This window comes from Pelmatolapia mariae, linkage group LG14 (assembly GCF_036321145.2).
Source record: "Pelmatolapia mariae isolate MD_Pm_ZW linkage group LG14, Pm_UMD_F_2, whole genome shotgun sequence".
Taxonomy (NCBI): Eukaryota; Metazoa; Chordata; class Actinopteri; order Cichliformes; family Cichlidae; genus Pelmatolapia; species Pelmatolapia mariae.
This window is the reverse complement of record NC_086239.1, coordinates 5809685-5834738: the sequence shown is the minus strand read 5'-3', so window position 1 is coordinate 5834738 and position 25054 is coordinate 5809685. Positions and strand designations below refer to the sequence as shown.

General features: G+C 40.7%; 1 protein-coding gene across 1 annotated transcript in view; it reads right to left on the bottom strand.

Annotated features, from left to right (window-relative positions):
* LOC134641576 (alpha-2-macroglobulin-like) overlaps positions 1-25054 on the bottom strand; it is an 87025-nt gene that overhangs the window by 33869 nt on the left and 28102 nt on the right. Inside the window, exons 4-7 of the mRNA XM_063494050.1 lie at positions 10465-10517; positions 9365-9385; positions 282-447; positions 91-175 (exon numbers count right to left, since the gene is read on the bottom strand). Coding sequence (XP_063350120.1) covers positions 91-175; positions 282-447; positions 9365-9385; positions 10465-10517 — 325 coding nt within the window. The remainder of the gene's footprint in view (positions 1-90; positions 176-281; positions 448-9364; positions 9386-10464; positions 10518-25054) is intronic.

The window sequence follows — 25054 nt, the reverse complement described above, 5'->3', positions numbered from 1 at the left end:
ATTGAATAATTGTTGATTAAAAAACAAAATGATAAGTTTTACACTCACCAGCTTTCAAATTTTGTGAAGATCCTGAGGACACTTACTTACTTTGCACACACTTTAATATTGAATTTTTCCTGTCCAATACTCACTTCGTCAGATGCATTTAATGTCACATCAAATTTGGGCAAAACTGGGGAAAAAATATACATGATAGCAGGAGGGGGGATGCAATGGTATTGCATTACTAATCTCAGAAACAGAATATAAAAACTTGGTTTTTTAAAGACCTGACTTACCATATTTCTCCACCTTGAACCTGTGATGCAATTTATTGTCTTCCACAGAAACAATTATGTTGTACATTCCTTCACGGGCCTCAGAGTTCAATGAGTAAGAAAGCTGCAATATTTTACTATTGGATGTTTCATTTAACCACTGTCCAATTCTGTTTCTATTAGAATCCTGTTAAACACAGTTGAAGAGGATTGGGTGTTTATGACACAAAGTAAACACAGGCAAATACAGCTGAAAGTATGTGCTAGCCAAGCAATTGCTATTTCTCTTCAACAACATTACAAACCACTGGTTAGCTTGCCATCCCTTTTAAATCTTTACGTTTAATCTTACTATTACTTTTAAATGGTCTACACATTACAGGTCAATTTATTTTTACAACAGTTAATTTTAATGTAGATTGACTAACAAATGAACACAAAACTGTTCATGATGAAAAAAATGTTCATGATTCACATGTTAGTGTATGTATTTCTGCTTTAAGAAAAAAAATCCCTCTTAATAAAAAAAAACAAACAAAAGACTTTTGCAATATTTTCCAGAAGCTTTGCACAACATGTCATTTTGAGAGAGATTTTGAGAAGGGTTTGCATAAAACAACACATCTAATTAAACTTAATTTTCTGGTAGTTCTAGTAGTATGTAAATTTGTGTGGAAAAAAACAACAGCCAGTTTCTTAACAAAAACATTTCTGCTCTGAACTGGAAGAAAAAACCCTGAGTAGAAAGCTCACATCAAGACAATACCTCCTCGGTACAGTAGCATCGCTCTGCTAACATGCGCAGCACAGCACATTTGAGTTACTCACCCCCTCCCTTCCTGTGCTGAATCATAGCGTAAGCAAATCACTCACTCACTCACTCACCCCCTCCCTTCCTGTGCTGAATCGTAGCATGAACGAATCACTCAGGACTCACTCACCCCCTCCCTCACAGCTTCTTCTTCTTCTTCTTCTTCTTGGTTGGCAAACAATGTTAAGGAGCATTACCGCCCCCTGGCACACAGCTCAGTGGACATTTAGATGAGAAAATATATATTTGACACATTTGAGGAAAATACTAATAAAATAAAATATAAATAAATAAAATAAATGTTCCCTTTATAAATCTTTTTTTTTGCTCTATAAAAATCGTTGTTTTTCTTTTTCAATCACTCATCTTAGCAGTAGGATTTACATGAAAAGAGAAACAAATTAACTTTGAGGGAAAATGTAAATTTTTTGCACTCTCTGGTCAACTGACTCAGTGACTCAAATAACCCGATTCACTTTGGTGAGTGACTCATTCAAACTCGATTCAGTAAAAAGAATCAAATTTACCATCACTAGTTTCTATCAGCTCAAAAAACATCATCAAACATGCAAACTAGTAACACAGCGTGTTACTAGCTAAAGGTCCAGCTGCTGTATTTCACAGGGAGAGAAAAGAAAGTGAACCAACTTCACTCAGAGATGGAGAAAGATAAGAAAGACAGGAAAGGAGAGGAAAAAGAAATACCACTGCTCAGTGGTATTTGATAAACTGGAAAATTAAAGCTTGCATAGAAGTCCTTATGTTTTTAATTGGGTCTGTACACGTGATATATTTTTTTTCATATTATTAAACGTGCTTTAAATCAAACTAAGGCAGAAGCTGTGTCCCAATTCAGGGGCCGCACGCTTCGGAGAGCGCATTTGGAGACTGATTACGTCAAAGACTGATTACGTCCTCCAAATGTGGCCGACAAATGCGCCCTTCATTTCCCCAGATTTGAAGGCTGGGTCCGGTGTAGCCTTTGTGGCCCAACCTATCCCACAATTCATAGCACGGTGGTGGGTGTGGATATCTTTTTCGGAAAAAAACGGTGAAAGGTTGAAGCGGGTCAGTCGAAGAGTAAATTTTTAAAAGTAATGTCTGTACGGTGGTGCCTAGAGACAAAGCACATACAAACTCCAAAACATGTACAAACTCCAAAAAGCACGTACAAACTCCAAAACACTTACAAACTCCGAAGCATGTACAAATTCCAAAACACGTACAAACTCCAAAAAGCACGTACAAATTCCAAAACACGTACAAACTCCAAAGCACGTACAAACTCCAAAGCACATATAAGCTCCAAAACACGTACAAATTCCAAAACACATACCGTTGTGTTTTGGAGTTTGCATGTGTTTTGGAGTTGTAACCTAATAAACCTAAGGTTTAGGTTTATTAGGTTATATTGTGGTGATCCTCGGGTTGGGGGATGGGTGTTCATACTGGAGTACAAAATTAAAACCAATGGAAGGTGGAGAAGAAAAGTTTAAAGCCATCAGGTGCTCAGTTTAGAAAAAAGAGAAAACAAGAGGAGGAGAAACGAGCAAAAGATACAGGTAAGCAGATGTGTCACTGAATAATGGCAGGTCATGTATCCTAAAACAATCAAAATCATAATCAGAATACTTTATTAATCCCTAAGGAAATTATGTGGGTTACAGTTGCTCCAAGAAGAAATTGTAAAAACAGTAGCAGTAACAGACTAAACTCCAAACAATACATCATGTTACAGATTTTACACATTTAAGAACTAGCACTAATATATACAGATCATTCAATTTAAATATCAAGGATTAACAGAGGGGATTATAAATAAACATTAAGAAAACTGACAACAATATTACAGAGTAGAAAAGAGCGTGTGTAAAAAGGGTGTAAATATTGCAGTGTTTACAGTGTGTGAGATGGAAGAGTTGTATAGGGAGATGGCCACAGGCAGGAATGATCTCCTGTGTCATTCAGTGGTGCTTTTTGGTCTCAGTCTCTCACTGAACGTGCTCCTGTGGTTAGTCGGTACGTCATGGAGTAGGTGGGAGGTATTATATGGGCAGAAATCTGTGCCATCAGAAACTGAATTTGAATAAGTTAAATTTGAATTTCTCGGATTGAATCTGAATTGTAACTTGAATAAATGCTTTAAAAAACTGAATATGAATAAGCCTAATTTGAAATTCAATTTATTGGTTTGAAAATGATCACCACTAAATTGAAATTTAATTTTATATTTTGAAAATCAATTCATTTGCTTTGAAACCGTATTTTATCCTTTAAAAATTTAGCTCTCGAATAATTTCAGATTCACTTCTCACCATTCAATTTCAGTTCCAAAATTCAGTTTTTTGGGACTTACATCCGATTCCAGTTCAAGAGTAATCGAGCGCAGATTAATAGAAATACATTTTACTAGTGGACCGAAAGTGTTACTGACGGGAATCTACAGCATCTTGAGCTGAATTAAGACTTCAGAAGTCATTCGTCATGTCGAATGACCAGCGGATAAACTCTCAGGTTGGTAATAAATGTATTACATGTATAAGAACAAGCGTCATGTTAACAAATGATAGCCGAACAGTAACTTTTATGCTTATTGTAGCTGTTAGCTAAAAACGCTAATTTAGCGTAGTTTGCCCTGGATTCAGCTTTGACAAACAAACATGATCGACTGTTTCTAGTAGAATTCCAAAGTTGTCATCTTGTACCCAGTGTTGCCAACTCCTCAGTAAGGAAAATCGCTATTGGTTGTCCTAAAAGTCGCTAGAAGTCGCTAAATGACGTCATCACCTAATTTGCATAATTGGTCATGCTAATATAATTGTAACCTACGTTGTTGGAGAGAGAAATAACATCGTGGAAGAGACATAAAGTGAGTAAAAAACGTCCTAAATGCATTTAGAGTTTATTTAGAACTACAAATTAAATTTCTTTTAGCAATTATTGTTTTTTTTAATGTCACAGTTCCAACCCTGCTCCTTTACCCGGGCTTGGACCGGCAAAAGTGACCCGAAATAGGCACTCTGGTGGAGTTACTTTGTGTGTGTGTGTTTATAAGTAGTTTTAAACCTTGTGATCCACAAAACAGCATAAGAGTAAAAGAGTAAAAGAAGAACTGACTGCGTTACAGCACCCGCTGCTTGTTGAGAGTAAAAGCGATACGCGCTTTCACGTTTTTTTTAGCGACTTTTTTTCTAAAAAAAGTCGCTAGGGGGTCTGAAAACTCGCTAAATATAGCGACAAAGTCGCTAAGTTGGCAACACTGCTTGTACCCTCTCAGAGCCCTGTATGCTTGCAGAGACCCCTACAGTAGGGAAACAAGCAAAACAGTGTCCAAACCTTTGTATTTTAGCTGTATTTATGTCTTACACAGCATCCCAACTCTTTAGCTAACTTAATAACTTTAGCTAAAGTGAATAGTTAGTCTAATTCGTTAGTGCAGCATTACTGGATCACCTCAGTTAGAAGTGATATGATATGTGACTATCACTGTGTTTAACTACCATAATAATTCTTAGGGTACTGAGTGCATGCTTAATTAGTTTTTTATTTTTTTAATTTTTTTTTAACATACTGCTCCATTGCTATGTTTGACAGGCTGAAGTTGTCGGGTCACCTCCTAAATCGACCATCTTTTACAGGTGTTTTGTGCCAGAAATGGAGTGCCCACTGAAGACTGAAGATACTGAATCTCTATGCCTTGCCATTGATCCCTCTTGTGCCTTCATCTAGACAAGAGACATTAACTTAACCACTCTCACATGCTCTGTACCTACATCACCTAACAATGAAAAATGTAAAATAAGAACAATAATAATAATAAAGATAAAAGATGAAGTAACAAGTTTTTAGTTTTTTGTTTATTCCAAATGATTATCCAGATGACTGTGACATGTGACGACAAACACCATAATGGAAGGCCTTTGTCATCACATGCTTAAACTCATCATATATTTTTGCATATGCTGAACAGGCAGTCAGACATGCTGTGGGGTAGAAAACTGCAAGAACACCATACGGCAGGGGTCTCAAACTCCAAAGCTCGAGGGCCACTGTCCTGCAACTTTTCCATGTGTCCCTGTTGCAACACACCTAGTAGATCATTAGCAAGACTATAGAACTTGACTGCATGCTGAGTTGGCAATTCAGCCATTTGATTCATGTTACAGCAGCTCATGAGTGAATGAACATGGTGCAATAAAAGTAGTTTTAGAAGTATATGTTTCCAAATACATACATTTACTTAAATTTACTTGAGTAGGGTAGGGGTTAGGGGTTGCCACCTCAGCATGCAGTCAAGTTCTATACTCTTGCTAATGACCTACTAATTGTATTCAGGTGTGTTGCACCAGGGACACATGGAAAAGTTGCATGACACCGGCCCTCGAGGACTGGAGTTTGAGACCCCTGTCATACAGAATATGACAGGTGTGGTTGAACTGCATGAAGACTCTGAAGTTTCTCTTCTCTTCTGGTAGGACAGGAATGTGACCTTGTCCTGTGAGCCACCGTAAGGATGTAATTAGAGTAGAACTGGACCGCCACCGGCCTCAGGCTCTTCACCTTTTCAAAGACAAAGCAGTCATTTAGATAAGATAAAATATAAGATATTGTTTACCTGTAAATACACAAAGTAAATTTAGAAATGTAATTATTGTCAAGAGTGAACAAGCACTGATAGTGTAATTTACAGCTGTGGCCAAACGTTTAGAGAATGAGAAGTGTTGTTTGTTTATTTACAAAGTTTGCTGTTTCAGTGATAGTTGTATATCATATTATATCACTTCAAACTGAGGTGATCCAGTAATGCTGCACTAATGAATTAGACTAACTATTCACTTTAGCTAAAGTTATTAAGTTAGCTAAAGAGTTGGAATGCTGTGTAAGACATAAATAAAGCTAAAATACAAAGGTTTGGACACTGTTTTGCATGTTTCCCTACTGCAAGCATACAGGGCTCTGAGAAGATGACAACTTTGGAATTCTACTAGAAATAGTCGATCATATTTGTTTGTCAAAGCTGAATCCAGGGCAAACTACGCTAAATTAGCGTTTTTAGCTAACAGCTACAATAAGCATAAAAGTTACTGTTCGGCTATCATTTGTTAACATGACGCTTGTTCTTATACATGTAATACATTTATTACCAACCTGAGAGTTTATCCGCTGGTCATTCGACATGACAAATGACTTCTGAAGTCTTAATTCAGCTCAAGATGCTGCAGATTCCCGTCAGTAACACTTTCGGTCCGCTAGTAAAACGTATTTCTATTAATCTGCGCTCGATTACTCTTGAACCGGAACCGGATGTAAGTCCCAAAAACCTGAATTTTGGAACTGAAATTGAATTGTAGAACTGAAACTGAATGGTAAGAAGTGAATCTGAAATTATTCGAGAGCTAAATTTTTAAAGGATAAAATACGGTTTCAAAGCAAATGAATTGATTTTCAAAATATAAAATTAAATTTCAATTTAGTGGTGATCATTTTCAAACCAATAAATTGAATTTCAAATTAGGCTAATTCATATTCAGTTTTTAAAAGCATTTATTCAAGTTACAATTCAGATTCAATCTGAGCAATTCAAATTCGAATTTAACTTATTCAAATTCAGTTTCTGATGGCACAGATTTCTGCCCATAGTATTATCCATGGTTGTCCTTATCTTGGACAACATCTGCCTCTCAGACACTACCAATAACGGCGTCCAGCATCATCCCAACAACATTACTGGCCTTGTGGATCAGTTTATTTAGTCTGTTGGCATATGTGACCCTCAACCAACAGCATAGAGGACAGCACTGACCACAATAGAGATACAACAAGATTAACAGTAAAGATCAACAAGATAATTAATAGGGATAGTGAAAACTTCCCTATTAATTAATAGAGGGAGTGGATAGGACCGCCACTGAAGTTGAGTATAATTAGAATTTTTAAAAAGCTAAAGTTTCTATTCCCAACTATTTATTTTATCATTATGTTAATATAGAACAATAACACAATTATATAACACAAGGTTCAGTGCACAAAAATAGAAACATCCTCCAAAAAGCTACCTTTTTCTTTCTTACTGTGAGTGCATTCAGAGCTTCTACTTTTTTACTTTTGGGAGAAGACACGACACAGGAGTCAAGGGAGTGCACAGAGATTTATTCTCATTTTCTGCACTGTATATAAACGCACTGTTCACCGCACAGAGTCCAGCGTTTGGGTCCTCGTTCCCCACTTCCCCACAGTCTGCCATGTGTGGCAGACTGTGGGGAAGTGTCACAGACTGTGACACTGCTGAAGCAGTGTCACAGTCTGTGGACTGTGACACAGTCTGTGGACTGTGACACTGCTGGAGCAGCCATAGCTGGTGGCGGAGAGTCAGGAAGTTCCCCAGCTCCACTATAGCTTAGCTGGCCCTCAAGCAGTCCCGCGACATGGACTTTGATTGGTCCGACCAACCATGCACGTTCCTCAGGGTTGGAGCTTCCTGTTTCAACTTCTGCTTGTAGGCGGGCAGGAGCAGAATGGATTGATGATCTGATTGGCTGAATGGGGCACGGGGGAGGGCTTTGTACGCATTCTGGAAGGAGGTGTAACAGTGGTTGAGTAGCCGCTTTCCTTGAGTGTTGAGGAGAGCGTGTTGGTAGAGTTTTGGTGAAACTTTCTTCAGGTTTCCTTTATTAAAGTCCCCGGACTTGATAAACGCCACCTCTGGGTGCGCGGTTTCCTCACTGCTGATCGCGATCTATAGTTCCCTAAGTGCTTGGTCAGTGTCGGCTTGTGGGGGAATGTAAACAATAATCACTGCTGTAAATTCCCTCGGTAGCCAGAGTGCCCGGCACTTAATCATCGGGTACTCCAGGTCCGGTGAGCAGAAATTATTTAACTGGGTGCACGTTCGCATAATCCCACCAGCTCTTGTTGATCATTAAGCACCCAGTTAGCTCCTGTGACCTGCTCCGGTAGATGGAGGCTCTCAAGCACAGCAATGTAAATCACACGCACACATAAACACACACACACACACACACACACACACACACACACACACACACACACACACACACACACACGTGTCTATATATACACATTACACATGCATACACATACATACACAAAGCTGTGTAAACCAACTATAAATAACCAATCTAAACTTATATACATAGAATACAGAAATGAAGTGGAATGAATACTACAGAATGTACATAAGGTGCAGTTGCAGTCTGGCAGTGGGAGCAGTGTGACAGGTCAACTGTTTAGAAGGGAGATGGCGAGGGGAAAGAAACTGTTCCTATGTCGGGTGGTCCTGGTCTGCAGGCTTCTGTACCGTCTGCCAGAGGGCAGCAGATCAAAAAGTCTGTGTCCAGGGTGTGAGGGGTCTGTGATGATTTTCCCTGCCCGTTTCCTGGTTCTTGAGAGGTACAGATCCTGGATGGAGGGCAGGGGGGCGCCAATGATCCTTTCTGCTGCCCGTACAGTCCGCTGCAGTCTGCTCCTGTCCTGTTTAGTGGCTGCACCATACCAGACTGTGATGGAGGAGCACAGGACAGACTCAATGACCGCAGTGTAGAACTGGATCAGCAGCTCCTGTGGAAGACTGATCTCTCGCTGGAATGAGATCCGTGCCCGAAACTTGTATAGCTTGCTCTCCAGAGACTGCGCATTAGCCAGTAATAAACTGGGGAGCGGTGGTCTGTTAGTGCGCCAACTCAGTCGAACCAGAACGCTGGGTCTTCTCCCTCTGCGTTGGTGTTTGAGGCCTCCAGGCGCCCAGAACAAAGGTGTCTCAGGTGAGATGAATGGGTCTGCAAATGGAGGGCCCGTGTTGCAAAACTTGAACTCCAGAAAATGATGAAAAAGCCCAGCTCTTATGTCTAGGCGGCGGTCTTGGCAGTCGTACACAAGGAGACACGTGCTACTCGTGAAGAAACAAAGGAACAGTAAAATTAAACACAAAAACCAGCTGTTGCTTGGGGGAGCTCGCGACAAGGCTGCCATACTCGCGCCATCTTCTTTAAACAATATCCCAGGCTATGGTGGCCTCAGGCTCTACGCAGACCCTGGTCCACCAAACCCTGGTTTTATTAGAGGCAGAGTGGGTGGAGGCTAGGTGTGTGCAAGGGTACATACACAAATATCTCATAGTGTTGCTAGAAATGAATTAAAAGGACAAAATGCATTGAGTAAAGCCTGCGGTTAGCTTGAGCCTGGCACATCCCTTAATTCTGGGGACAGATTGTTGTTAGGGTAGTGTGTGGGGATGTGTTCACGACCTGTAATAGCATTGCGGATATTTTCTTACCTCAACTTCGATGATTTTGTACTAAAAGGCAGAAAATCAAAGAGAGAGAGAGAGAGAGAGAGAGAGAGAGAGAGAAAGAGAGAGAGAAAATTATTTTTATTTATATTTTTTAATTTATTTTTGTTCTTAGTGTCTAACTATTTCTTTATGGAGCATCAGACTTAGTAGAAATTTGAATCTATGAAACATAGTTTTAAATTTCTTTGATACTGAATATTTTTCAACAGAGTATGCGGTGAGGTTTTTATTTTCTGTTTTTACAGCTGTTTATTAGAGCATTGCTAAAAAAAAATTATAACTCATCACAGTTGGCCTCTTATGTGTCTCCAAAGAAGTCATATTTTTACTACTGATTTGTTAGCAGGCGTTAACTGATAATGTACAAAATTTAAATTAGGACAATGATCAATAGGGATGGGAACTGATAAGAATTTTGTGATTCGAATTCCTTATCGATACCCTTATTGATTCTCATTGGCTCCACTTTGAAAGTCACCACCATCTCTGTTAAAGGAAATTTGTATTTTTCTATTACTGTTTTAAAGTGTTTGTACTCTTATAGTGTTTAGCTTCATTTAAACTTAGTGTGTGTGTGACATTAGTGTGATCACTGCATGAGGAAGCTGCTGGACAAACCCTGATATGGCCAACGAACTCACATATCTTCAGTTTACATATAGGGAGTTGTTTCTCTTTGTATGCTCCACCCAAGAATGGAATGCTATATAATAAAGAACAAGCTGAAGCCCCGCGCGAATCCTCCGTGACTCGTCTCATACACGTCACTGTGTGAGGCTGTGTTGGGGCATTCGTCCATGTACATGTAAAAGCGCTGAGTCTGTGTTTCTTGCCTCCTGAGTTTTCTCTTAACAATCTCTAAGCAGCATATCAAAAATATTACATTCGCGCTAATTAGTTACATGCTACTGGTCAAATGTTTGTGCAAGTTGGAGGTATTTCCTCTCTTTGTTGTGATCAGTGTAGCAGTTATTACTCAAAAAAGTAAAATAAAAAGTTATTACACATATAATACAGAACACTTTTATTAAAATTGATGCAGTACATTTCCTAATTATACCCAGAGGAACAGAACCACTCACCTGCTGACTGGCAGGTCTCAACTTGGTGTCCAGTGTGATGACTCTGAAATGCACTTTGGGAGAAATGAAAATTACAATAAGATGTTACATCTTAACAAAGACAAATCGTGACCAACAACTGAAACGTACAAATTCTCAGGCATCATCACTGTCAAATAAGCTACAGTATATACAATACTGGTCAAATGTTTTAGAACACCCCAATTTTTCAATTTTTTGTTTAAATTGAAAAATTATGCATTAAGCAATTGGAGTTAAAAAAGAAATTATTGAATCAATTTACAGACCAAAATGTATTCTAAACTTATGACTCCTCAAAGTGTCATGGTCTGGGTGAGTGGTTGTGGGGTTTTTACATAGTGTCAGAGACACTTATCAAGGCACCTGCAGTTCACACCTGATGATGATCCACTGAGAGTATTTAAGTTCAGTGCTCACAACTAGTCTTTGCCAGATTATCTGCTAACCACGTTAGCGCTTGGTCAAGTTGTTGCATTTCACAGCCAATTCTTGCTTTTGCTAATCTTGTATTTCCTTGTGTCCTTAATAAACCCTCAGATCCATTCCCTGATACCTTTAACCACCGCACCAAGAAACAAGCAATGGAAAAAACCTTATGTGCTTAACCATTTGGTTGAACAGGTTGTTAAAGGGTTAAGCCTCTGTTTTGCTCCACCTGCCTGTCCTGCTTCCACAACTACCTCAAACCACTGGATCACTCAGGTTGGACTCGTGTAACTCCCCTCTCCCCTTCTGGAAACTCAACTGGACCTCTCCGCCTCTCCCTCACGTCGCACTTCACCTGGGAGCAAGTAAGCCTGGAAAATTAAACTCTATTACTTCCCCGATGCCTCACACAGTACTCCTCTGACATTTTTCCTTCTGTTTCAGTGACCTTCAGTCCCATTCCACGATCCACGACTTTCCTCACATCACGTTTAGGTTCATGTACCTTGTTTCCCAAATTAACACTCCTACCTGCTGGCAAAGTAAATAAAGCTTCGTTAAAAATCTATCTGTTGTCTCCTCCACTTGCATCTGCTTTTGAGTCCACTTTCCCAGATCAGCCTCTGTGGCCGTGACACAAAGTGGCCACCTTTGTCAGCTGAACACACCCGTGGTATTCTTTCTACAAGAGAAATCAAACATTCTTCAGAATTTTCTTCCTATATCTATTGCAGAAGTTCACATAAATGTTTGGCACTTGTAGGTTGCTTTGTTTTTACTCTTCAGTCCAGTTCATCCCAAACCAGATCGATCGGCTTTAAGTCTGGAGACTGTGCTGGCCACTTGTTTTCAAGCTCATCATCTTGTTCTTTTTTTTCCTGAGTTAGTTCCAGCACAGCATGGACTTATGTTTTGGGTCATTGTTTTGCTGTAGGATGTACCCCTGACCAAATAGGTGCATACCAGAGGATATGAGCCTATTTGATCAGGTGCTACATGGCGCTGCAGAATGCTGTGGGAGGTGTTTAGGTTCACGGTTCCTCTCACTTCGTACACATCACCGACCCTGGATGCAGTAAAACAGCCCCAGACCATCACGCTCCATGTTTGACAGCTGAGGCCACACACTATGGAACCATCCTTTTGCCTACTCAACTATGTACAAGGATTCTTCGTGTCATCGGTCCATAATACCTTCTTTCAGTCTTCAGTAGTCCAGTGGCAGTGTTTCATGGGCCAGGCAAGCCTCTTTGTCTTATTCTGACATCTTAGCAATGGCTTTCTTGCTGCAACTCATCCTGTCAAACCTGTGCAGTTTTCTCTTCACAGTTGAAACTGAGACTTACTTTACTTACTTACTTACTTATCTTAGTAAGCAAGTAAAATTTTATTTATATAGCACCTTTCTAGATAAAAGATCACAAAGTGCTTCACACAGGGAAGAAAAAGTATACAGTGGTCCCTCGTTTATCGCAGGAGTTAGGTTCAAAAAATAACCCCGAAATCCGCGAAGTATTCAACAAATTTTTTTTTTTTACAATTATTATAGATGTTTTAAGGCTGTAATACCCCTCACTACACACTTTATACACTTTTCTCAGACAGACATGAACATGCGGTTGCCTTTGACGGTGTGAAACGTTTTGTTGACATTTTTGTGTTTGTTGGGGAGAAAACTTACAAACATACAGTACAGCACTTAGTTCTCAGTGTTTTGGACCATCTGCAAATGCTCCAGGGAGTTTTTGTTTAGAGATGTAAACAGTGAATAATAGTAGGCCAATCGTGATGAAATGAATGCATGAATAACAATCTCCGGTTCAGTATGAAATACAATAGGACTTAATTTAGAAATGTTTTTTAAGTGATAAAAGCAGCACCAAACCAGAGATTTGACATGAACATCAAATCTCTGGTTTGCTGGAGAGGAAGTAGATATATTAAAAACAGTAAAGGCCCCAGCACAGAACCTTGTGGCACACCATAGACGAGGGAAGTGGAAGATGACCTGTACTTAGAAACTGCCACAGAAAAGTATCTGTCATGGACTGCCGGGGCAGACCGTGTGGAGTGAGTAGAGGACCCAAGAGCAGACAGAGGCGAGGAGACAAAACTGGACTTAACAAAAGGTGAGCCTTTATTTAGGGCTGAAAACTCACGGGAAAAAACAACGAAGTAACTGAGGGAAAACCTGAACATAGACTGGGAAACTATGACTCTTACAGTGATTTTATACTATGACTAAACAACATACAAACTATGACTTACTATGACTTGACTGGGAAACCATGACAAGGGGTAGGGGAGATAACACAAACGACGCAACACTGAACACAGCAAGACTGAGGACTAAATACACACATGAGGTGATCAGGGGAAGTGGAGACACATGAGGACACAGCTGACTAGAATGAAACATAATGACAACACAGAGGAGAGTAAAACTAAATGCAGTGAACAAAGAACACCAGACTCTTTCAAAATAAAACAGGAAACACAGAGACATAGACATGAAACGAACTTGACAAGAGCCACACAGACATGACACATGACAGGTAGGCGTAAGAACCAGGGAGACTGAGTACAGGGGGAGATGACAAAAGGAATTTAAACAAAGGACTAAACAGCAACCTGGAAATGAACTAGATGAGCCAAACTGAAACTAGAACACCAAAGAAAACAAAATGATACATTAAAAACCCACATACTGGGTCACACGACCCAGTACCGTGACAGTATCGTTCATATGCTATGCTTTTTATTAATAAGTGTTATAGAGTTATATAGTGGAATATTAAGTGGACACAGCCCTGAAAAATAAAGGCATTAGACCATGTGTCCTTCGGGAGTAGAAAGCTGTAGACTCTTGCTCACGCTTGCCTGGGAAAAAGTAGATAAGAGGGGACCATCTCTAGTGAAAAGTTACTGAGACATTGTTGTTTAGAGTAGAATGAGAGAGCGTCTGTAATAAAACTGTTAGGGGCACACCACCATTTTGAGATCTGAGGCAACATGTCATGCAGGATGCATCTCCTTTCTAGAAGTAATGTAAAAAGGGAAATAAAGTGTTAAATGGTCTAATGAGCAGTGTTTTGTCTTCCATATGAAGCCTCTGAGGAATCAAAAGAACTCGGTGAAGTGTTGATATTTACAATTGGGGGCTCGTCCAGGATTCCGATAGGAGGCTAAGGAAGACAGATTGGGCGCGGTCTGGGGGCTGAACCAGCAAAGCGAACAGAGCCGGGTCAGTGTGCACATTGGAGCTTATCTGAATGGTCGGTTCGCCAAGTTGATTGAATTCTCAGTGTAAATTTGCAGCAGTAGACAAAGAGGCGGTGTGTGATCAGCATCCGTCCCAGTGCATTAGAGCAACTAAATTGGGGTGTAATAAGCCGAGTCAACGAATTGGTTGTTGCGGATGATGGCTGAAAGAAAGAGAGTAAGAGTAATTGTTCTGGGCTTGGCTGCCCCACTCGCTCGCGGACAGGAGGGCGAGACCCGTGGGACGGGAGGACTAGGGTGGTAACCTGGGAACTGAGGACATCCTAAAGAACCATTCAGGGTCTGGGCTGGGTTCATTGTCCTGCTGTAGCGCCTATTGACTGTGTGGGTTAAATTTGGGGTTAATATTTAGGCTTAAAGTTGAATTTGCATCTTAAACCGTGTGTTTGGCTTTTGCAGAGCGAGACACGCGCACTGTGTGGTGTGTTGAGTGTGAGGGAGAAGGAAGTGTCTCCCAGAGCGGAGTGAAGCAGACTGACAGAAGAAGGAGGGGCAGGCAGCCCAACTCAGAGGGGAGGAGCTGAGTGTGAGGTGGAGGAGCTAGGAGAGGCAGTCTGTGTGACTGCAGGGGAAAGTGCCTAAAACAGAGAGTCAAGAGCAAAAAAAAAAGAGGGGGCGGGGGGGGGGGGGGGGGGGGGGGTGAAATTATTATGAATTATGCATAAAAGCTAAAGCACAACAGGAGGAATTGAGAAAAGAAGGCACGGGAATATTTAAATTAGCAACAAGGGGAAATGTGTTTAAAAAAAATCAGGGAATGAGAGTGTCAAATAACCAGGGAGGAAAATGATATTAAATAAATCTCTTAGTGTGTTAATACAGGTAGCTACGGACCTGGATCAACCGTCCACCATGAGCACAGTGGCCAGAGCAAAATGGTAGATTGACATAACCCAGCAAGAATCAGCAGCTGTGGAACGGACAGCAGAGAATTAAAGGAGAAATGAAGGGTTTAAGAGTACATCAAAATGGGGTTGAAATTTGGGGTCAACTGACTTGAGGAGGTTGAGAAAGTGTCTGGAGCATCGCAGCAAAAGGTGAAACAAAACACACACACACAGCAGAGAATTGTGAGAGAAAGTGACCTTTTAAGGAAATGCTTTTTGGAGAAAAAATGGGAGCTAAGCCAGAGAGAGGTTTTGCTAGATCTTCAGGAGCTGAAGATCTAGCAAACATATACAAACTGTGGTGTAATTGCATTGCACAGTAGATGTTAATACTGCCAGTCAGTGTAGTTAGGCCTGACGGCAGCTAGAGTGTGTGACCGGTGAGTTTTGAATAAAATGGAATGTTATGTTGAACAGAGTAAAAATGGAAAATAACGAGTTGGTTATGAATCATACAGTGGACCTGCATATAATTGAATAACACGACATGGTGTCAGAAGTCCTGTACTGATCCATATAACCTCGACTGAACGAACCTGTATCTGGCGGCGCTCGCAGAAAACGAGAGAGAGAATATGGTGGATGAAACTGCACAGAGAGCACCGGCGGGGCCGAGCGCGACATTCAGCATCCAGCCACCGGAGCCCTTTGACTTTTCAAAGCCGCAGGAGTGGTCCAAATGGATACGGAGGTTCAAAAGATTCCGTCTCGTCAGTAATTTGAACGTGAATTCAAAGGAGAACCAAGTCAACACGTTAATTTATTGCATGGGAGATGAAGCGGACGATGTGCTTCGCGGTTTGAGTTTAACAGCTGAGCAAAGGACAACATATGTGGGGGTATGTGATGGATTCCAGGCTTTTTTCATTGTGAAGAAAAAGGTGATCTACGAGCGTGCCAAATTCAACATGCGCCGACAGGGAGAAAATGAGACAGTGGATGCTTTTGTGACTGCACTGTATGCGATGAAAAGTGAGGCCGAGCAAAAGAATGCTGAACTTGATAACTCCGTATTAACACTGTGCAGGGCAGTGACAGACCAATACGGATGATCCAGCAGCAGGGAAAAGGGTGTGGCAGAGACGGAAGGAGCAACTGAGGTTAAAAGCCACCACAGAATGGACAAAACACAGAAGAAGATACCGGTTTCATCTGCGGCGAGCATGGACACTGGAGAAAGGACTGCCCCAGTTGGGGCCAGAACCAGGATGGACAGTACTGTGAGCAACAGCAGCAATGGTCGCAAACAGACTGAAAAGGAGGAGGGCAGGACCCCAGGGCACGCTGCAGGCAGTGGTTTACCCAAGACACCAGACCAGGAAAGTGATGAACACACACACTGACTCAGCATGAGGTGATACACAGACAAACACACAAATACATACTGATGCAATGAAGAATGCTTTGCTAACAAGTGCTCATGCTGATACGCAAAATGCTGCACACACACACACACACCCACATACACATTCTCTTACAAGAAGCCATTGATTACACAGAACGCATTTTATGTTATCCAGAGGGCACTTATGTGCATTTAACAAACAAGGTCTAAAATTCTCTGCTTATGAAAACAATGTCTATGTGTGGTGAGAGGGTGGAACTTTTGCACGTGACTGCATGCCTCAGGATGTTTATGGTTGCTCAAGGCCTGGACTGAATTGTTCACTGTGCTTCATTCACAGCCTGATGAGAGATTTGAGGAGCAGTGGTACAAAGTGAAAATGATAAACTAACTGTGTAATGTTTATTTCGGAGCACCACATTTTCTATGATTGAGAATGAATTTATGAAGGAATAAAAGAAGTTGTGTTTCCCTTGATAGGTCTAGTGACAGTAGGTGGAAAGACTGAGGCAGATTTGTGGACGATTGTAACAGAGCTTGCAATTGGCGCGTCACAGAGTGACACTTAAGTCTGAGTTCAGACCAAGAAAGTATCAGAAACTAATTAAAGCCAGGAGCAGTGAATGCAACTCTGCATGCTACGGCACCTGAGGTTCTAATTCCCAAACAATATTGTTCCAGGGGCTTTGCCAGCACAACAGCAAAGCTGCTTAGAGAGATTGGGATCAGAGGACAGAGCAACGGCAGGCTATAAGAGAACTAGCTAACACTGCTGAGAGGATCAGTCACTTGCTATGGTTAAAAAGAACTGACATCACTTGGGCAGCTAAGGCAGTCAGCTAACCATGCGAGAAAAGAAATATTCAGCTCTTCTACCCTCTGCTCTTCTTCCGTTTTCTGGGAAGCAGTGGGGCAGGAGAGCTTACAGCCTGATCCGGCGGGGAGGTGTTGGAAGCCAGATTGGGTGCCCCCCTTCCGGCTCTCCTCTCTGCTCTCTCCTATCTTGTCCCTTTTGTCTTACTTCTCTCTATCACCTTTTCTATCCCTTTGAAGAAGTTAGGCTCCATAAATGCTAAAGAGGTAAGTATTATTTCTCAGTTGCAGTGAATAGATAGAAAATAAACTGTAGGAAACTAAACAGAAGAAAGAAGAAGAGAAATGACAAGTTAACATAAACCAGTGACACAATCCAGGGCCTGATCAGGGCCTCCTTGGATGAGGGTATCTAGTGATAATGGCCGAAACACCTGATGAATCCAAAGTCCACTACTGACGATTTGTCCCAAATTTTAAAATGATAAGCTAGATCAGATCTCTAATCCCTAAACCTAACCAAGGAAGGAAAATGGCAGATTAGCCTGGGTAAAAGACCGAAGGTTGAGGCACACAACGATGCGTGCTGCTGGCAAAGTTTCTGGGCTGCCTTTCCTCATAACAGCCATCCCTCAAGAGTCCCTCCATCTAAAGCAATGCATTATCAGGGACTGTAACATCTAGTCCTTTTTACTGAATCATGAGCAGTGATGGGAATAACGGCGTTACAAGTAACGGTGTTACTAACGGTGTTACTTTTTTCAGTAACAAGTAATCTAACTAATTATTATTCCCATCGTTACAACGCCGTTACCGTTACTAACAAGAAAATGCGGTGCGGTTGCGTTATTATTTTTCATCAAACAGACGGCTGAAGCTGTGTTCAGCTTACCGCATCTTATATCAGTTGCATGGAAGTAGCTGTAAGTAATCTGGGCGCTACAGTTTTAAGCAGCTGCTCGCGCTCAATCACTTTCTGGCGGCAATCACTTTCTGCCCGATGATCACTTTTTGGCACAACACCTGGAGCTAAGGTAGCAAAACAGTCGCATGAGTGCTGCTGTTTGACTGAGGAAGAATAAAATAGTTGTGGTAAGCCAATCACATGACCACTTTAAGATGACAAAGCATCAAGGTGATGTATACCAGTTTTTAAATTGTGTTGATAGGCCACGTAAAACCAGAGTCATGATAAACAATATATATGCGGCTTTTTCCCTCAATAGTTTTGTCACGTTTACTGTCTAAGGACAGCGCTAGCAAGCACTCTCTGCTTATGAGCAAAAAACGACAACAACAACAAAAAAACCCCTGCCCTTTCGTGTTGGTGGAAAAATGCACCATGTCGACCAATCAAAAAATGATATGGCAACATGACATTTGGTTGTTTAGGAAGAGGGGGAAGTTTTAGGAGTGACGGCGAGAGAGAGAGAGACAGATAGAGAGAGATAGAGAGAGAGAAAGACAGCAGAAAAAGAGAGAGAGCGAGTTTTGAGATGTGAGAGATTTGTGACGTATAGCGTGTTTGGAGTGTCTAGTTAATGTGTTGTCTTGTGTAGTTAGTTTTGTGTTGTGTGTCAGAATAATGAGGCGACTGCTGTCTCCAGGTAGAAACAGGAGTGATACACTGCTGCTGTCAGACCTGCAAGTATCAGGCTTGTGATGTTCTCCTTCATAGTGGACAGAAATTATTTTTTGAAGCGGCACAAATAATTTGTGTAGCATCTTATTGAATGCAGAACACCTGATTGTTATGTAAATAGTTTGAAATGGTTATAAAAAAAGGGGTAAAAGGTAAATGGCTGCAAATAACTTGTTTGCAAAACCTGTGCATATGATTTTAAAATTGACAATTTATATTTGCATTTAAAGTTATGAAATAGAATTCATTAAACATGTTTGTGGTTTTTACTGTAAAAAAAACCCTCGGATTTTATGTTTTTTTTTTTGTCTGATTTTAGATCAATTGTGTTAAGTATGTCAAAATGAAAACATAACTGTAAATTCAGACACGTGAGGTTGTGCTGAAAAGGATGATACCAAACAAGGCAAACTAAATAGTTTTTAAAGGTGAAATGTAGAGGGAAAATCAAAAGTAGTTAAAAATGGCCAATTATACCCTGGACCCTAGAGGGTTAAACATTTTTTTTTAAGTAACGCAATAGTTACTTTGTAAGTAATTAATTACTTTTAGAATCTTGTAACTCAGTTACTAACTCAGTTACTTTTTTGAAGAAGTAACTAGTAACTATAATTAATTATTTTTTCAAAGTAACTTGCCCAACACTGGGCAAGATGATGCGGAAGAATAAACTTTTCTTTTTTTGAGTTTTCTGTTGATTTTTCTTAGCAGTAGGTTGATTTTATCAGTGAGGTTTGGGTTTTTTTCTTTCTCTAAGAGAGAGAGAGGCAGTTTTATGCTTGAACATGTCTGGAACTGGCCCTAGTATTTGTTATTTTTATTATTATTTTATTGTTTACTTTTGTTTTTGCTTTTGTTACGGTGCACTAAGATAAGAAATCTGATAGGTGTGATCCACCGGTGGTGATATTTTGTGAGTTCATGATTTAAGAATCAGCTCGCTTTTAACCAGGCTTGGAAGATTGAAATTTAAAGTGCTATGAAATATTCTTACTGGAAACAGTCGCAAAGTGTGCTTCTCCATGATTATAATGGGCTTTGGAGAAATTTGCTTATATGGGACACTGACTAGATGAGATGGTAAGTCCTGAGTCTAAAAGGATTGCCGCAAGTCAATCCAGTCCAAAAACATAAAAAATTGTTTTCCTTTAAAAAATCTGACGTCATCTTGCTGTTGATGGAGACTGGACTAGGTTTTGCGTGAGACTCCACTATCAGCAATATCTGGTATGGATGCGTGTGAATGAATGTGTGTTTACTGGACTGCGATGGACTGACAATGTAGACTAGGGATGGGAATTGATAAGATTTTCACGATTCCGATTTCATTTTCGATTCTGTTTAATGATTCGATTCTTTATCGATTCTCTTATTGATTCTTGTTTTTTAAAAAGGAGAACACACAAGTTGATTAGCTTAGAACTTTGTTTTATATCTTCTCCTTGAACAAGATAGAAATTTAGGAGTAACATGGCCTTACAAACCCAAAAGTGAGATCTTAAGAGATCCACAGCCTACGGCTCTTCGATGGGGTGTCACGGGGTCCCCAGAAAAAAAACATTGTAAAAGTAAAATATCAATAAAATAAATATTCTTCTGTAGCAATAACAAAGTATAACATAGATTATTCTGTAGCAATTACACAAGAATATCCAGTAATGTCATTGCCTACAATTAAACATATTCACTTACTGAAAATTGGGGGCATCTACTGTGACAAATGGGTGCAAGCCTTTGACCACAAAAGTAGTCACTGCTCGGTGACATTCGTCTATCCTGGACTAAAAGGAGACGCTACAGGTAGACTACAGCAAGAACTGCCAGCATCTGAGCCAGCCAGACTCTGTCTGTCTCTCTCATCATGGTCATCTAAATGCAATACACAGTAACAGCAGGTTTTGTAATAAGGCAGATCGCGCTAACATAATATGCAATGTTAGTTGATTATTTACCTGCCATATTAATCAGGTGAGGACGTGCAAACTTTACCACTGCTGCTGCGTTGAGATTTACTACTCCGGAGGATAAGAGAGACCAGAGGGGGAGACTGTAGCTTCACATGAGAGTGTGGAACTGCAGACTTAAACCTTTGGCTGCTAATTTTGAGTTACTGATTTTTCCATGAAGAAAACTGTGTTTTATTAGCTGTGTTTTGATTAGGGTATCACATTGCATGATTGGAAAATGCAATGTGTGTAATGTTTGGAGAGATTTGCTGCACTTTCATTCTCAAGATGGTTCTGTAACTAGAGCCCTGGGAAGACTCAGAACATCATTTAAAAGTTAATAAATGCATGAATATTTGGAATTGATAATCTGTGTGTGGATGAGGTCTGTCCTTGGGCAATGGAAGGGGTGTATTAGGTCCATTAGGGTTTTGTTATTCGTTTTTACAGCTCTTTGGGTAATTTGTGGTGGTGTGCCTTCTATCCGAGGATTATTGGTAAGGTTGGTTAACAGGGGTTGGGCTGTAGGGGATCTGATACCAAGGCAGACAGACAACATGATGATGCTTGATGACTTTTAGTAGTGTTGATCTGATCTGATCAGATCAAAGGAGGGACCTTTGCAGTGCCTCAATAATGCTATGCTTTTTTTATTATTATTAATAAGTGTTATAAAGTTATATAGTGTAGTATTAAGTGGACACAGCCCTGAAAAATAAAGGCATTAGACCATGTGTCCTTGGGAATAGAAAGCTGTAGACTCTCGCTCACGCTTGCCTGGGAAAAAGTAGATAAGAGGGGACCATCTCTAGTGGAAAGTTACTGAGACATTGTTGTTTAGACTAGAATGAAAGAGCGTCTGTAATAAAACTGTTAGGGGCACACCACCATTGTGAGATCCGCAACAACGTGTCATGCAGGACGCATCTCCCTTCTAGAAATAATGTGAAAGAGAAAAAAGTGTTAAATGGTCTACTGAGCAGTGTTATGTCTTCCATCGGATGCCTCTGAGGAATCAAAAGAACTCGATGAAGTGTTGATATTTACAATATGGATATGAGGAGAACCACTCTAAGGAAGATCCAGATACACCTGGAACTAGGGGGCAAAACAATCGCATGAATGCTGCTGTTTGACTGAGGAAGAATAAAGTAGTCGTCGTAAGCAAATCACACGACCACTTAAAGACAAAGCAACACGGTGATATATATCAGTTTTTAAATTGTGTTGATAGGCCACATGAAACCAGAGTCATGATAAACAATATATACGCTGCGTTTTTTCTTCAATAGTTTGGTCACGTTTACTGTCTAAGGACAGCGCTAGCAAGCACTCTCTGCTGATGAGCAAACCCCCCCCCCCAAAAAGGGGAAGTTTTAGGAGTGACGGCGAGAGAGAGAGAGAGAGAGAGAGAGAGGGAGAGAGAGAGCGAGAGAGAGAGAGAGAGAGAGAGAGAGATAGAGAGAGACAGCAGAAAAAGAGAGAGAGCGAGTTTTGAGATGTGAGAGATTTGTGACGTTTAGCGTGTTTGGAGTGTGTAGTTAATGTGTTGTCTTGTGTAGTTAGTGTGTAGTGTTGTGGATTGTTTTGTGTTGTGTGTCAGAACAATGAGGCGACTGCTGTCTCCAGGTAGAAACAGGAGTGATACACCTGCTGCTGTCAGACCTGCAGGTATCAGGCTTGTGATGTTCTCCTTTATAGTGGACAGAAATTATTTTTTTGGAGTGGCACAAATAATTTGTGTGGCATCTTATTGAATGCAGAACACCTGATTGTTATGTAAATAGTTTGAAATGGTTATTTAAAAAAAATCAAGGTAAAAGGTAAATGGATGCAAATAACTTTGTTGTTTGCAAAACTTGTGCATATGATTTTAAAATTGACAATTTATATTTGCATTTAAAGTTATGAAATATGATTCATTAAACATGTTTGTGGTTGTTACAGGAAAAAATATAACTTTTTCTACTCTGAATTTATGTTTTTTCTCTGATTTTAGATCAATTGTGTTAATACTCTATGTCAAAATGAAAACATAACTGTAAATTCAGACACATGAGGTTGTGCTGAAAAGGATGATACCAAACAAGGCAAAGTAAATAGTTTTTAAATGGTAAAATGGTAAATGGCCTGTATTTGTATAGCGCTTTACTAGTCCCTAAGGACCCCAAAGCGCTTTACACATCCAGTCATTCACACACACACATTCACACACTGGTGATGGCAAGCTACATTGTAGCCACAGCCACCCTGGGGCGCACTGACAGAGGCGAGGTAAAATGTGGAGGGAAAATCAAAAGTAGTTAAAAATTGCCAATTATACCCTGGACCCCAGAGGGTTAAACGTTTTTTAAAGTAACGCAATAGTTACTTGTCAAGTAATCAATTAGTTTTAGAATCTTGTAACTCAGTTACTAACTCAGTTACTTTTTTGAAGAAGTAACTAGTAACTATAATTAATTACTTTTTCAAAGTAACTTACCCAACACTCACTGTATCAAAATCTGACATGAGGTCCAACATCAGCAAAACAGAACAAAACAGGTCTCTCTCCTCCAATTCTCTGTTAGTACATGACTTAATAATTGATCAACAAATTGAATTACTTTGCCTTACAGAAACCTGGTTGCAGCAGAATGATTATGTTAGTTTAAATGAATCAACACCCCCGAGTCATACTAACTATCAGAGACAAATTTAGAAGATCATCATTTAGCCTGGAGAAATTGTTTGTTGCTTTATAAGAAAGCCCTCTGCAAAGCCAGAACATCTTACTACTGCTTATTTGAAGAGTTTCAGTCAGGTTTCAGAGCTCATCACAGCACAGAAACAGCTTTAGTGAAGGTTACAAATGATCTTCTTATGACCTCTGACAGTGGACTCGTCTCCGTGCTTGTCCTGCTAGAGCTCAGTGCAGAGTTCGATACTGTTGACCATAATATCCTATTAGAGCGATTAGAGCACGCTGTAGGTATTACAGGTACTGCACTGCAATGGTTTGTATCATTTCTATCTAATGGACTCCAATTTGTGCATGTAAATGGAAAGTCCTCTTCACACACTAAGGTCAACTATGGTGATCCACAGGGTTCAGTGCTAGGACCATTTCTGTTTATACATGCTTCCCTTATACAGTATCATTAGAAGACATAGTATACATTTTCACTGCTATGCAGATGACACCCAACTCCATCTACCCATGAAGTCAGATAACACACACCAATTAGTTAAACTGCAGGAATGTCTTAAAGACATAAAGACCTGGATGGCACCTAACTTTCTGCTTCTTAATGTTTAATGTTCTTACGTTTCTTGTTTTTGTTTTTCTACTGTGGACTGCTGTCCCATGTGATAAAAAACACGATTGTCCATATTTTATGGAAGGGAGGGGGTGAGTGAGTCCTGAGTGATTCGTTCATGCTACGATTCAGCACAGGAAGGGAGGGGGTGAGTGAGTCCTGAGTGATTCGTTCATGCTACGATTCAGCACAGGAAGGGAGGGGGTGAGTGAGTCCTGAGTGATTCGTTCATGCTACGATTCAGCACAGGAAGGGAGGGGGTGAGTGAGTCCTGAGTGATTCGTTCATGCTACGATTCAGCACAGGAAGGGAGGGGGTGAGTGAGTCCTGAGTGATTCGTTCATGCTACGATTCAGCACAGGAAGGGAGAGGGTGAGTGAGTCCTGAGTGATTCGTTCATGCTACGATTCAGCACAGGAAGGGAGAGGGTGAGTGAGTCCTGAGTGATTCGTTCATGCTACGATTCAGCACAGGAAGGGAGAGGGTGAGTGAGTCCTGAGTGATTCGTTCATGCTACGATTCAGCACAGGAAGGGAGGGGGTGAGTGAGTCCTGAGTGATTCGTTCATGCTACGATTCAGCACAGGAAGGGAGGGGGTGAGTGAGTCCTGAGTGATTCGTTCATGCTACGATTCAGCACAGGAAGGGAGGGGGTGAGTGAGTCCTGAGTGATTCGTTCATGCTACGATTCAGCACAGGAAGGGAGGGGGTGAGTGAGTCCTGAGTGATTCGTTCATGCTACGATTCAGCACAGGAAGGGAGGGGGTGAGTGAGTCCTGAGTGATTCGTTCATGCTACGATTCAGCACAGGAAGGGAGGGGGTGAGTGAGTCCTGAGTGATTCGTTCATGCTACGATTCAGCACAGGAAGGGAGGGGGTGAGTGAGTCCTGAGTGATTCGTTCATGCTACGATTCAGCACAGGAAGGGAG